The sequence below is a fragment of the Tigriopus californicus genome, chromosome 9 (genome assembly GCF_007210705.1).
Source record: "Tigriopus californicus strain San Diego chromosome 9, Tcal_SD_v2.1, whole genome shotgun sequence".
Lineage (NCBI taxonomy): Eukaryota > Metazoa > Arthropoda > Copepoda > Harpacticoida > Harpacticidae > Tigriopus > Tigriopus californicus.
The window spans coordinates 13348591-13364218 of NC_081448.1; the positions used below are offsets into that span (position 1 = coordinate 13348591).

The 15628-nt window shown below is 41.2% G+C and overlaps 1 protein-coding gene across 3 annotated transcripts in view; it reads right to left on the reverse strand.

Annotated features, from left to right (window-relative positions):
- Positions 1-14912, reverse strand: part of LOC131886446 (uncharacterized) — a 30505-nt gene extending 15593 nt beyond the window's left edge. Inside the window, exons 1-2 of one of the 3 annotated variants that reach the window (XM_059234782.1) lie at positions 14677-14912; positions 14366-14606 (exon numbers count right to left, since the gene is read on the reverse strand). In XM_059234782.1, coding sequence (XP_059090765.1) covers positions 14366-14438 — 73 coding nt within the window. In that variant the 5' untranslated portion in view covers positions 14439-14606; positions 14677-14912. Of the gene's footprint in view, positions 1-14365 lie in introns of all 3 variants that reach the window. The other 2 variants (XM_059234783.1, XM_059234781.1) reach the window with 2 other exon arrangements.
- Between the last annotated feature and the right edge of the window lie 716 nt (positions 14913-15628).

Below are 15628 nucleotides of genomic sequence, written 5' to 3' on the forward strand. Positions count from 1 at the left end.
TTTCCACCTTTCCAATCTCCAAGCTACACAAGAATCGTCAAGGAAAAAAGTTTGTTCTCCTGGAGCAAAATGCTTTTTACATCTAAGTGCACAGTTCTCACAAAAATTTGGATGGCGTTGCTCAAGATAAGCAAATCCATAGGCGAATATATTGTTCAGCTATATGTGTTGATTTCAGAAAAGAGTGCCGGGCAAAGGCTGCATTTCGAAATGTTCCGATAGCTCCCCAGTTGATGCCTCACTCCCAAGAAATACTTCGACAGATCACTCTAACGTGAAATGGACAAGACCCTAAAAACTTTATGATCTCTTCCCATTTGATTGAACGTTTTAGATGCGCTGTAGTCGGAGATTCTGGGACCTTAGTCTCATGATTTCTTCGCACCGTGAGAAGCCAACTCTCAAGATAGACTTGGACCAGACATTCAAATACGGCCAAGTTGGAACCAATTGGCAATTTTACGACGTGAGCTGGTCACATGGTGTGGTCTGAACCCTAAAAATGAGGAGGGGAATTCAAATCCAACCTCCACAGAGCCACTCCACAAAGCAAAGGCCTTGTCGCAGTGTCAGGTCCAAGTCGGTTGACTCTGGAATTTTCATATTCTTGATTGGTTGGAGGGTTTAGAGGGGGTTGTAAAATTTTTGAAGATCACTCTCAACCTAGTTTTTTCCAGTCTTATACTTTTTCATCGGCTTTGTCGTCTCTTTGGTATGCACAAACTAGGGGAGAAAGGGATCCGTCCAAGGGAAAATATTCATTCCTCTATGCAAGCAGGACTCTTGTCATAAAACTTGCTGCTTCAGCAATTTTCAATTTTGAAACACGAGGTAAACGACTATGCATTGCGCACTTTAAATCTGCGGGAACAGTTTGGGTTATTGCGGACTCACAAATTTTTGATTTGCAATAAAAAAAACCATTGTCCCTTGGTTCTGGGAACAATCTTACCTTCATTTTGCAATGGGATTAAACGAGACCAGAGACACCTTGTTATTGCATATTATTAAACTCTTGGGCTCTAACACGAACCGGGGGGGGGCTCTGAGATGTCTGCTGGATAACCCTTCCCCTTTTTATGTTTCACCCTCTACCCTCCAGACTCCAATTTGTCGAATTATTTTTATGACCTCTGGTAAGAAGCTGTCTTTTACAGTGTGCTCACTCTCTTTCGTCTCACACTTTCGTCTTTTCTCTCTCTCTTTGGTTCCCTTCATACTTACGGAGAAAGAGAACTCAGAAGGGTGGAAGAAAGAGGCCAAATGGGAGGAAACCAATAACAAGAACATTGAACAAGGGTGACCTGCCTTATACCCTTTCAGAGTTTGGCATAACTAAGGATGACATCCGCATGTTCTAGCAGAGCTGCTTTGCCCCTTTTGTGTTCGCCCCTAGTTATATCGGCCCCGCCCCAGATAATGATAAAATGTGGTTATTGCGGGGGATTTGAAACTTTTCATATCACGGTCCACTGGGATGGCCCTGTGAGTATCTATGTCGTTTTATGAAATGTTGAAAACATGTATGCACGCTCTTCTGATTTTGGCTGGTTTCCTTTCAGCGAACGGCCTGGCTTTTGTGATACATCCCAAATTGGAGCTCGGAAGGTTTAGGTATCCCTCGCGAGCCAGAAGTGGCACCAGGGTCTTTGCCGGCTTAACCGGGTATTTGGCATTCATTCCTCCTCATACAAGGTAGGAATGGGGGTAGATAATCATCTTCATCATTACCATCATCCTTCCAGGATTTTGGAACCCCTCTTTGTGCAATTCTGTCCACACACAACCGAGACATCCAGCCAGGAACAGGCGAAACCCCATAATCCGGAACTAATGAGATCATATCTAAAGTGGAAAATGACTTCAGAGCGGGTAGGTTCAACAATATGCTTCAGTGGGATGGACAAGAATCGAACCATAGATCGGAAGAGCACACGTCGCTCTTCCGATCTATCATATCTAAAGTGGAAAATGACTTCAGAGCGGGTAGGTTCAACAATATGCTTCAGTGGGATGGACAAGAATCGAACCATCGGAGTTGGAAACTGACCAGGATAAGATCGATAACTACATGTATGTATTCAGCTGTTACTGAATGAAGGTCAAGTGTGGTCCCTAGCCACACTTCCAAGAGTAGCCCGTTTGGCAAAGTGGGGGAATATATTGGCCACAATCTGTACTTCTTCTTTTTTGTACTGTGCATAGATTCACCAAACATGGATGGACCCTGGGATTGGAGGGAGGCATGGGATAAAGCACTTTCAGCGAGTGGGCAAATGATATCAAAAGATTTTTGACGAGTCTATCCAAGCGGAAGTTAGAGATCTATTCCAGCCTTTCTTTCTGCCATTCACTTCGTGTGGGAGTGCATTGTGTGCCTTCGATATAAGACAAACACATACAAACTTTGTTCTCTACTTCCAAGGCGGCTTTGGTAGAAGTAGAAATCCGAGGCTGAGCTTCAGTATGTTCTTTATTCCTTCGACCACCCAGACAGGCCCACATTCATTTTATTCGAAGTTTTCTTGCCCGAAAATTAGTTACTGCATCATTGCATTTTCTCACATTTAGTCCGACAAAAACTGCTACAAGTTCTTGATTTTCCATGCAAACCTGAGTTTCACTTAACACTAGGTGTATCTCAATTGCTCATCGTTCGAACCAGGATTTGACTCAGTATTGAAATGAGTCTGTTTCTTTATATTGCAATAAAAGAATACTTCAAATACTCATACTAGTGTACCTTTTGTCAAATTGTTGTTATACTATACTCTATGGTCAAAAGGCATTTCCGGGCTTTCCCAGATCCATTCTCGCATTTCCACATCAAAACCAGGCACTTGCCACAGAGTGGGTCATTCGGGAGGGATTAGGGTTCGTAAATTTCGAGACTTGGGACCACTAGTCACTTTAGGGTGTCTCAAACCGAGTCCTGGGACGATGAAGATCTTGGTCGGGTGCAAATGGTGAACACCCTGTTCAGGGTTGATCTTGGGGGCAGATAAGCCCTTTTTCATCCGTCGAGTTGGGGTTTCCAAAAAAGTGTCTGGGGTTGATTTTGTCATAGAGCTCCACAAATGTTGTCATAAAGTCAAGGAAAATATAAATGTACTCTCCAGAGACTTGTTGGGATTAGATTTCTTGATCAAGACTCCAAAGATCAGTTTTCAGAATAGAAAAGACCGTTGTTGATTTTTTCCATTTTCTCTCACTTTTGCGACCCCCAATCCGAGGAAGGTGGAGTTCACGGTGACCTCATTAAAACTTTGGACCTTGTTATATGTAAACCGTAGAGAATTAGAGAATACAGATGTGTAAGCCATCTCTGGGTAAGGAAGAATGACGAAAGAAGGTCAAAATATTATTAATAAACATTTCCAACTAAGGCTCATCACATCAAAGAAGTCGAATCATATTGCATTAGGGTTACTTGACCTAGGTTCTTTTTTTTCGCGCAAGACACTTCCGGGTTCCACATTCTTTGTAGTACAAAAGTAAGGCGCACCATTCACATATTTAGACACCAATGACTGGAATGTACGAAGAGCGTCAGCTCTCAATCCGTTACAAATACTAAAGTTTTTTATAGAATATTACACTCAAGTCCCTTTCTAGTAACTACAATAAAGTATTTGTTGCTTTCACCTCGGGGAGAGAGCGGGAGGGAGAAAGTATTTAGGTGCGCGTTTTAGTGACCTAAAAGACCCATCTCTCGTTCGTTTTCTCCCTTTTCTTCAAGATTTATGTCATCTCAGGAATGCAGTTGCCCTATGCCCAGAACCTGATATATCCAAGAACGCGACTTGAATTCATATTTTGTCGCCAAAAATACCTGGGAGCTTCGTCCCTCGGCAAGAAACTATTAAAGACGCTTCTTGTGGTGGATTTGCTAAATCCGTTCTGAAATTGGGACGTTTTCTTAGCAATTTTTCTCAACACCATCAAACGAAATATTCCCGGCTTTGAAAGCGTATCGCAGATTCCAATCCCTCCGAAACGGAATACTAGAACCAAACCAACTAAAGTTTGAGAGTTTGATTAGACCGTAAAGAGAGTCAGCGCCAACCAACATTCCAGCATTTACTACTTGTTCTCCCATATCAATGAAGGTCTTATTTCTCGAAGATACCAGGACCAATGGCAACATCAGACCCGAAATAAATGGTGTATATATAATGATGCTCCAAGTTACAACTATCCAGTGCTGAACTTCTCGATCGTTTGTAAGTTTTCTGATGTCCCCAGAGTCGAGTGTGTCGTTTTGGGGCTATTTATTTGCTTGCTACCCTTCTCCAGGCAATAAACGAGCTTATAAATCAAGCCAATTCAAGGCTATTAAAATTTGCTTTTCTCCTCCTTTTGGGGGCTATTGTTACGAGGGCAACAACTTAGCAATCATGCTCAATGCCCTCTAGAATCGATAATTTAGCACTCCCAGTTGGGCCTCATTCGGGCAAAGGATGCACCCACCGAGAGCGAGAGGCGGTCAAAAGACCATCATGAGGGGTCTTTGGTATTCCGGACCTTTTCCAGTCCTATTCCCTCCTGAATGGCGAGGCACCTTCATTTCCTGCAATCTCCCCAAGCGCCAATCGTTCCAAGAACATCAAAGTGGATTCATTCCCATTTTCAGGTTGCGCTATTTTTGTAACTTGATTGACCTTTGACTTCGAATCTTGTTACGATGGCTTAGCGAGTGAGCATTATTTGTGACCGATTCCCATTGGTAGTGTATTTTTGAGTCAAGACGAAAGTTCCACTTTGCACGAGCAGTCATGTCAAGATGGATTGGACTCTTGTTTTATTGCAACGTGGACCCCTGTCCTCTTGTTGAATGAATGCTTGCACCTTTTGCCAATCACATGGAAACAAGGCAAAAACAGTTGGAGAACGCGAATTGTTAATACATCGATTTATCTCGTGCTGATCAATGAGCTATCGATCTGCTTTGGCAATAGCGGTATGTACGTACAATAGGCATATCAGTTTCTGATAAGCAGTCCATGAATGGAACAATCTCCTTATTGACCTGATTGGAATTGCTCTCGAAAGTGCCTCTGACACTCCAATTCAAATGAGGAAGAGTGTGGGACAACGTCAAGAAGGTTTTTATGCGAAGGGTCGGAGTGGAACTCTATAAATCGGAGAAAAGATTAAATGTCACACCAGGGCGGACATTATTGCTCCACCGGGGATGAAAACGACCAAGCCAAGTAGGCCGAGAAATTTCGCTTGTAAAATTCTTATGCAAATTGGGGAGTGAAAGCATTCTACGGTGTTTTCATGTTCCGAACAAAGCAGGACCATTCTCCCTGGTCCAGGTTACGATTTTCTATTCTCCCCGAAAGGAACCATGCGTTGCATTAGGATATTCTCTCCTCAATCATTCAACGCCCCTGAGAAATCGGAAGTCATGTGGCTCTTTGGAGTGGGACAGAATATGGATAAAGGTTTTTGTATGAGAAACCGAATTCTGAAAGGTCAAAGTCTTTCAAAGCCGTGATTTTCCAGGCATGGATCAACTTGCCAACCAATTCTAGAGCCATAAAGAATTGAGGATTTTATGACATTAAGGAAATTCTTGAGGAAAAATTCTTCCGGATAATTTCGAAAGTCTTCCGACATCATTGATTCCGATGACATTTGATTTTAAATGAAAACTTGATTTCTCACTTTCGCAGTCTAAAGGAACACGAGACTCGGGACAGTTTCAGCAAAATCAAAAGAAATCACAGTAAACTTGCCATGCCTCCATTTCCAAATTAGGCCAAGTAATTCTTGAGCAATGATACTTTCTTGTGAACGAGCGTCAATAGTGGCCCACGGTTATCTGAAATATGAAACTTACCTAAACAAGTTTGCTATCATATATTCATGAGCCACTTTTCAACCCTAGGCAACCACGAGATGCCTTTTATTTAAGCTAGAAAATTTATGTATTATTAATAATAATCATTATGTATAACTACTATTACTATTGCGACTCTTCGCCATGTCAGATTGTAAAAGGTATAAAACTGTATGTATAAAATCATATGTAAAAATCGCTACAAGAATAAAAGAATGAAGTGGTCAAACGTTTAAATAATTAAAAACTGCATAATTCACATTAAGCACACTGACCACCCAACCGACTACACCTTTGTTGGTGATTTTGTTTTGAGTACGCGCAAGTTTAAGACACTTTAAACGAATCAGTTATGAGGGGCTTGTTTATTTTAGTTTCCAGGTTTCAAAAAGTGCTCATACCTCCAAATGATTACAAGTATTTGTCGCCTATTTCTGCTTGAGGCAGCAATATATCGTTATTTGTTCCCAGTGAATATCAGACAAATCATTTCTTCAGATAAATAGACAAAGTTGACCTTGTTCATGATTTAGCCGACGAGTTTTTATACCCTCTGAAGAATATCTGAATTTCGTGGTGTGTATATACCTGTACATATCATAAAACAAGGTAGACACTCCAATTTAGCCAGTGGGAGATAAATGGAAACGTAGGACACATTCATGCATCCACTTGCTTCTGGCAAACACTTGCGCAAGGGTCGGACCATTAATTTGCCCATTTCCTGTTTACATTCTCATTGCGAGAACCATGTACAACAGCAACAAAACCGGGTGGCGAATGCGGAGGAGAAACCGATTTTGAATTCTATTTTATGACCTCACTCGAGAAGGTGCATGCATCTACCATGAGAAACATTAAGTCGTTTTTTCTCGATTCTCTGCTCCCATAAGCTCTGTGGCTTGCATTATTGTTTATTGAGATACTTTATCTTATCATGTATATAGTATAATAAGTTGAAAGGTGAAAACGCAGACCATTCGGTGTTCTGACCCCATCTTCAATGAAACTTCCGCATTGGGGAATGAGGTCCCTCGGAATTCGCAAATGTTGAGGACTCAATTCCTGTAAGATTGCCTTTTCCTGCCTCCTCATCGGATTTTGAAAAGAAGAGGAGGTCAACCTCAGCTTCAACATAATCTTGCCCATTTTCCAAGGAAACGGTCCTCGAGAAACAATGGGTTTTTTACTTTGTTCGATGAATTCCAAGCTTTACATCGGTTTTTGCAATATTATGTCTTGAGTTTGCAATAAAATGCACCTCCGCTTGCAAGAGGTACGGAAGGTGATGAGTTTAACACAAAGACAAGCTTTATGCCAAGTCAAAAAGCGAGCATCGTAAGTGAGGTAGTTAGTTTTATTTTAATGCGCCTCATTCTTATACATCTCCGCAAAACCAAAGGAAATATATTGTAGTCTGAGAATAATCTGATGACGGTCTTTTCATGTTGCATACTTTCCTCGTAACCGCTGTTTCCGCTAAAAACAAACTTCCAAATTCCGCCTATTCATCGAAAGGTTTTATTTAAGGCTCAACACCTCCAGCATGTAAGCTCGGGAAAAAGGTTTAACGTCTTTTTTGTCCCCTTTTTGATAGACTGCCGTTATGTGCCAGCAGCAAAAATCATACGATATCTTTGCAACAATCTTTCTATTTTTCTACTCGACAACCTCGTCTCCATTAGGGCTAAATTACAAAGGCCTGGGGGCATTCATTTTTGCACCAAACTTCAAAACTCAATGGTGTTGAAGAAACACCGTTTGTGCCAAATTATCGTGTGCCCAGGGGAAAATGTGAATGAAGCCTTCCGAAAGAAAGTCCATTCCCCCAAACTTGGCAGTGATTCAATCCTACTCAGGTGAAAGGGGAATTCGATTTTTCAATTTTCCACTCGATTCATCTTTACTGATGATCATCTCGGTACTCGCACAACAATCCAAGGAGGCAAAGACGGTCTGAAGCATTGCTCTAGCCCACCATCGAATGGTACATTTAGAGCCTGGTGTCCGGTAGAGTAATGCTTATTTACAGCACTCGGGATGAAAGTTTTCTCACTACAAGAGCGATCGATTCTAATCACCAGACTTTTTTGCAACCTTTGTCTGAGATCAAGTTCTCTCCGCTCTCCTCAAAAAACATCTCCAAACTTTTTCTCCACATTTCTTTCCCGCTATCCTACTATACGCCCCAAACAACATTTCTCATTTCTAGTACAACGCCTACCGTACATCTAATGGCACCAAAAACTTGGACACATTTGATGCTTTGGCCGAAGGTAAGCCTGAATTTATAAGATGAAATAAGCAAAAAAGAGGTATGATTGAATGCAAGCTTTTCAAAAACTCCAAAATATTCAAAATAATTGAATTCTTTATGCACGAACTCCAAGGGGTTTATATCTCATAGATCATCACTTGTTCCTTGTAACCATCCATTTATTACAAAGCAATTGCTCATATGTTGATTTGGAGAGTGATGCTATTATTGCATCTTTTATTGTTTTCCTTTGTCAATTGAAGCACGCAGGAAATGGAACATGGACAGGTTCATAATGTTTAAAGAATTTCATCTGAAAAGAAAGCAAGTTCGTTCTGACTTTGCTTCCGTGTCACTCCAATCTCTTCTGAGCGGACTTTCTTCCATAAAATGAATCGACTTGCTTATAATTCTGAGCGCTTGCCCAATAATGCTTTTCCTTGTTTGAAAAGTTCTCATAATTTAATTTAGTTTTCGCTTTCGGATGTACGTAACGTGCTAAGGTTCATTGGCCCTTCAAGTGCACAAGACGCCCGTGTTTCATTCATTCGCCTAGGGACCCTGGATGCAGAGACCCGCGAGGTTGAGTATATGTCATCAAGTTCGAGCGATCTGATTGGCTGCTAATTGTCAACAAACATGGGCTTTGCATGGAAACTTTCTCAACAGGAAGTCAGTCACTTCCAAAAAACCTAACGTGTTTGCATGGCATAAGAAGGCAAAGCTTTGAATCATTTATGACAAATCTGATTCACCTTGGGTTTAACCAACATATTCTACAGCATTAAAGTGTCTTTTGCCATTAGAATTGCATCAGTACAGTATTTCTCAATAAAATATAGCTGTCACGCTGATTTCTTGCATGTTGCCAGTGTCAATTTGGACTATAGCACTTCGAAAAAGAAAGTACAACCATATTAAACAAATTAAATTGTAAAGTATAAGGGACTTGTTTCTTGAGGGACTCAGAAAGTTCACAAGCCATAATGTTAATTTGAATAATAGAATGAAATATGTTTGCATTCTAATCTTATTAAAAAATGGGTTCAGAAATTATTTACAAAGTAACAAGACTATTTCTAATAATCTAAAATGCCATATCCATGCATCAGCTTGTCTTTGAGTAAAATTTCGCAGTGTCCTTGAAACAAATATTCACTGATGCTTGTCATGACAATACTGTTTCTTACAAAGCGCATCAGTTCGAAATCGGTTTGGAAACTTTTTAGTTCATCTGATCGCTTACTTTTTCGAAGTGGAGCCACTTGTCAAACCTCGCGCGTCTCTGACCAGGGTCTCTACATTCGCCCAATGCGCAAATAAATTGTTACAAATATTTGACAAATGTTCTATCCGGGCAACATTTTCTGGCAATAATTTTCTTTAGTAGGGACAGGAGTACAGAATTGATATATTCAAAACGTCTGTGGACAAAGGGACACATTTGGATAGAGATGGTAAAGACGTCTGACTCCCCTGTAAACGAATTGAGGAAGTTACTTAACTTTTCGTGCAAGTTCGAGCTAGTTCGCCAAATTTGATGTAATCGCAAGAAATCCAATTTCCTTCCAATCTGTGGCAACCTTAAGAATCATAAATTAATCCAGGGCATCTCTGTCAAAATCAGCTCATCTCAGCCGAGAACTTCGCGGTTCCTTCTTAGTCGCTCGGAGTCATTGCCACCAACGGGATTCCATTCCTTTCAGTTTCAAAGAGTTTCCTTAGATGTTATTATCATGAGAAGCACTACCGCTTTCCTTTCAGTGTTACAAAATGAGAGGAAACACTTTTCGTCGAGAATGTTAGCATACACGAAGGAGGTGGACAAACGTTCCCACACTCTTTTTTTCATTGGATTGTTGACCAACACAATTGGTGGAAAGATTCGGAAAAGTTTGCCTTTCCATTTCCCAATCTCCTCGGAAAGACTTTTCGCACCCTTCGAACCATGTCCGCCATTCTGGGAACGGCGCGAAGCCAAAAGTTTGCGAACTTCGCAGTTTCTACAGGGTGATCAAAAATTGACAGGTCAACGGTCGCGAATTGAAAATAAAAGGGGCATCGGTTTTGATCCTTGCCTTTCTCGTCATTAAATGTGACCCAGGAAAAAGTTGGTAGATCGCACATTAGAAACTTTTCCGCGATGAAATTCTGAAAATGAGATGAAACCAGCAGATTTGAGGGGGTATAAGAGATTTTTCCGGGTCGTGGAATGGCATCAAGCGAGGAAACTTTTTCTCCCACCTGAAAATGCTTTATAGAGCTTTAAACCCTCTGATCAGTGACACGGATTGCACCATATTGACTTCTAGCTTGTTCTTGTACAGACGCAACCAACAGACTAACCAGAGAAAAGCAATTCGTTTTTTAGGCCAAAGCATCAATTCATTACTTCGCTAAGAAAGAAAGGCTGAAAGAGTAACGGAGTGCAGAGAGGAAGTGAAGAGTCACTTTCGTCCCCTCTAGAGTCTACTGATCCTTGACAAATTGAGCGAATGTCCATCCTTGAGTTTGACGTCGTTTTGTGACTTCTTCAACCCTCCACTCAACGTTCCGTTATAAAACTTGAAAAGCCCAAGTCCGATCTTGAAGAGTTTGGGTCTCAGTGTGTGCAAGTGTGTGGCTTGTCGTCAGCCGTCCTTCTGGAACTCGTTTGAAGCTTATTTTGCATTTTCCCTTCTTTTTTGAGCTAACTTAAGCAGGTTTGGAGGGAACCCTTCGGAGTGAAAAGGATAGCCAAAGCAGCTAGAGTTGGATTCAAAATTGATTCATATCTCGTCCGTCCATATCACAGATCTGGAAGTCCTTCGTTTCATGGTCGAACCAGAAGTCAGACCCTTGTTCCACAAGGAAAAAAGCCCTTGGTCCAAAACCACTTCCTAACTCACTCACACATACGGCTACACTCAAGTTGACATTGTTCTGCGTTCCAGTTGGTTCCATTGCGTGGTCACATGCAGAAACCTCGACTATGTGGACTTCTCACCAACTCTGGAGCAGCTCTGTTTACCAATCCAATCCAATGAATGAAATCTTGTTCACATTCGTCTTCCCCCCAAAAAACGTCCGCTTAGGTGACCAATCATGTCATTAAAGTGTTTAATAGTGCTACAACTTCAGTGGTCCATGACTTTTATGAGGAACCAAGTACGAAGGGAGTCCTGTTCCAAGTAAAAGTCAGGTGATTGTTGAGTAACTATGAAGTACGTTTACCGTATTATGGAGGAAAGTCATGTGCTGAAAATAAGGCGACAATCTCGAGTCAGGAAAATCCAGCTCCTTTTCCAAGTGTTACAAACTAACGTGCGATGTAGAAAAAAACTCATCCTTCTTAGATTTGCCCCCAAATCTAGTTTTGTTTTGATTTTTCTTGGCTTCAAGAAATGCAGAGAAGATATATATCTCGATTCATAACAAAGAAGAACATACTGAGCCATTTTTGGCAGTTTATGTCAACGTGATTATGAAGCCCAGTTTGACTGAGGGCTTATGGAAAATGGAGAATTATCGAATTATCGTTCCAGAGGTCTTCTCGGCCCAATCAATATCCGTTTTGAAGGTTCTTTGAGGTACCTTTTGAGGTTTGCACCAATGTCAACCCGCCCAATCATCGTACGTGACCAGTATTTTTGATATTTGACGCAACGTATTGCCAATGGTTCTAAGATAGAAGTACTCAAAGGTAAGTACCATGCTTCAATGCCCAACAGTCATTCACCTCGGGTGTAGAAGAATCTTCGGAAAGTACAGCATAATTGAGTGGCATGAAGATTTGGGTTGACATTGGTATGTGTTGGGCGCTCAGCAAAACCCTTGGATGGCGACCAAAACTAGTTGCAATTTGTAGCTAAGTATATCTTGTAGACTGGCTGTACAGTACTGTACGGCAAATGGTTAATGCGAGAATGAATGGCACTGCAGAGTGCTCTATCCCTGTCTTTCTTTCCCTTCTTTTGAGGTGAAGGGAAAAGGCTCCAAGCAAGCTATTCCCTAAAAGTAATTCCAATTTCCATACCTGGTCGGTGAGTCGGAGGGACGTGCACTTATTGGGAATAATATTTCATGGAGACGTGGTTTGACGTTACAAAATGTGTTTGCATCAAGTCATTCACGCAGAACACAAACGAGAAATACACTTCTACTACAATTCCAAAGAGGAAAAAAAGAGACCTTCTCGTCCAACATCGGGGATCTTTTTGAGAACACCAAAAAACACCGGAAACAAGACAGGCTTCAGTTTCTTTTTTCAAGAGGCACTGTCATCCCAAACTTGGACATCGCCATTTTTTCTCCTCTACATTTCCACATCCCTCTGGTGGAAGCAAGTCAACGGGGGAGAGTGATAAATACACCCAAGTTGAATGTCTTGTCTCTTGGCTTTTATCACCAACTGTCATCACTGCAGTACCTGAAATCCCTTACCAACGCATCTCGAGGCTTGCATTTGAAATATTAACCAACTTCAACAACTCAATTCACAAAAGGAATGACAAAACCTTGCTCGGTATCATGCAAAAGTGAACTCACTTCTTGTGTCATTGGATTCATTGTTTTCAGGAAGGTAAAGCTATCACGAAGTTCTTTGAATCTAAACTCGATAGTTGCAGTTGGACTCCGAGTTTCATCAAAGCCGGATCAAAGGTAAAAGTTATCTGGCAACTCGAATGAATCTACGGACTATCTCTTCTAATGAGAGAGAACATTACCCAATATTGAGCTTCTAGGTTTCGGCTTTGAGAGATGAATGTGCAGGATCTAGGAAGGTGTTAATCAGATCGGAGAATTTCTCGTCTATCATGAAAAGAACGGAGGAAAAGGAAGCCATTGCATGGATGCACGTGTGCAGAATCTAGTACATGGCCACCCTTTGAGAATATGAAGGACGCCAGTGGCCTCCTATTAATTTTTCATTTTTGCCGAGTTTTCGTCCCGTTAAATCTTGAGCAAGGTTTCCATAGTGGAAACGGGACCATTTTCCCTTTATTATGCTCTCCCTCTAGCCATAAAAGCGACTGAGCAAAGTAATTAGTATGAAAAATGTCCTATTCCGGACCAAATCTTAAGATAAGAGGCACCAGGAACAACGAAACCCCACAAGCTAATATTCAATGATTTAAAGCCTACCTGTAGATGAACTTTGGGAAATCATGTAACCACAGCAGTTTGTACAGCCACTGAAATGAAGTTTCGGAAGCAATACCTTTCTCCATGCTGTCAAGGACATACGATCAATGATAGTCAACCAAGAATTTCCGAAACCTTTCCAACTAATCAAAAACTGTTCAAACGTGCTCCATGCACGTTGTGCCGACCTTGATTCGAGATAATCATGCTTATGAATGAAAGTTGGGCACCTATCCTGTAATTACGTCTGACGTATTCCACATGGTACAATCACACGTCTGTGCATTGCTCATTTGACAAGGCAGAACTAAGGATTTGATGCGATTACTCAAGTTCTTTGCGAATTGCATAAAAGTAGAATGGTTATGATGGTGCAAGTTTGTCCGTTTTATCATTTTTTGCCTTCATTTGCATTCATTGTTGAAACATGTCAGTTTATAGCCCGTGTTGAGAATGAAATATAAACACACTTGCATCTAGACCTAATACCAAAACACATAATGGGTTGCGTAAAATAGACATAAGGTCCTGTAAATTTATGACAGTGAGGCATTTCCAGACTGGAAGTGTATCGATAGTAAAACAATGTGCATAACTCGTGGTTGCTTGGGGCAAATCATTCTTAAAAACAAAGAGCACCGAAACCTCGCATTGCTAAACACATTCAATTCCTCTTCAATTCTTGTTTGGAAACTTTTCTTTGAAATTTAATGAAAGCCTACCGATTTGAAAAAGAATTAATTTCGCAATAAATGCTCTTTTGGCCATTCCCAACGAAGCATTATTCAGAAACAAGGTAGGTAACTTTTGTTCTTGGCCATCTTAACGTCGGAGTGTACTAACACAATGCATAGCAATGAAAATGCTAGAAAAAGGCATATTCCAGGTCGTAAGTGTTTTGCAAGCTACTTGGAGCTTTCACGTCAAAAAGGGGTTTCATGAATAAAACAGTCTACTTCGAAAGTTCATGCAAAGGTCACCCCTTCGTGAACTATGATTTTCCGGGAAAAACGCTTGATAGCTCCTTCCATTCTCATTCCGATTATGCAAATCCACTTGCGACAATTTTATTGTCAGAGAAATTTTAGCACGGATTCGCCCCAGAAGATTTTAAGCAGATGGCTGAATGAGCTTACCTGAGACATTCAAGAGGAGAATGATGAAGAAGCTCCACAGAAATGGCATTTCAATAGAATTGTTTAGTCTCATCAGGGATGATTGAAATTCCGGAGCTTGAAGAATTCAGAACCTCCTTCCTCCACTTTGATTTCAATAGGCCACAAGTGAGACAGATGCCAAGTCTCTGAATGCCGTACTTTCTTCAGGAAGATAACACCGTAATTTCAAATTGCCACGTAAACCCCGCATGGAACCATCCTCAAAGCCCAAAAGAAACTTTTTTTTCTTCAAATTATGCCTGAACACAAACATTCAAGATATATCAAACCATGCGTAGATGAATATATTTTGCCCAACTCCCGTTCTGCTGTAGGGTCCCAAAGCTTTTGAGATCTTCCCTCTTCCCCTGGGTTTCGAGTCCTTCGAGGTTTTCCGAGGATTTCACCGCGGTACTTTGGCGTTCGTGGCCTCGGTTTCCGCCTTGTATCCATCCAACTGACGCTCCAGTTGGCTCGAACGAACAAGGCGGACGCGCAGAAGAGCGAGAGAAACAGACCGGTTTTCATGTGAAGAACAGACGAGAGTACAAGCAAAACTCGCGGGAAAAACGAATGAACGAAGGAGAAATTAGAGGACGAACGAGAGTGAGTGGAGTGAAGGGGGACCTGGTTCCTTGGGTGACCGTCCCATTGAGTGATGAGGGTAAGCCGCTTCGCCAGGTGCTGGAATTGGCTTTAATTTGCGGCTACTTAAATCTAATTTCACTCGGGTGAGTTATGTGACACCCAAGAGACTCTGGTACCATTAGTGTGCCCTCTTTGGAGCCAATAGACTCCTGACGCCGGAAGAGGGTTTCTTGAAGAGAAATTATACACGATTCACACTGGTAGGCTTGGTATCATTCATTGGTTGGAGAGATGTTCTATAAGGTAGTCGAAGGCATGACATATTCACTTGTGATTAATCTAATTGATGAACCAGTATTGTGATCGATTATTTTTCGAAAAATTTGGCAACATTAGATGCTCTTACTTATCGTGCTTGTGAAAGAGCATCATAACTTACCTTAAAGTTTTGCCCTTAAATAGTATTAATAGAAGGTGTTCTAGTGGGTCCAAGGAAAAGGTATGCTTTTCATGAGCAAAGTTTTTATTTTCATTTTTCATCTGTTGTTTGGTTTTATCAGGTTGCCATGTGTAAATGAAATTTCAAGAAAACGATTGAACTCCACCCTTAGAGGACAATTGGTAATTTGTCAGTTATAGTTTGGCAGTAAGCCC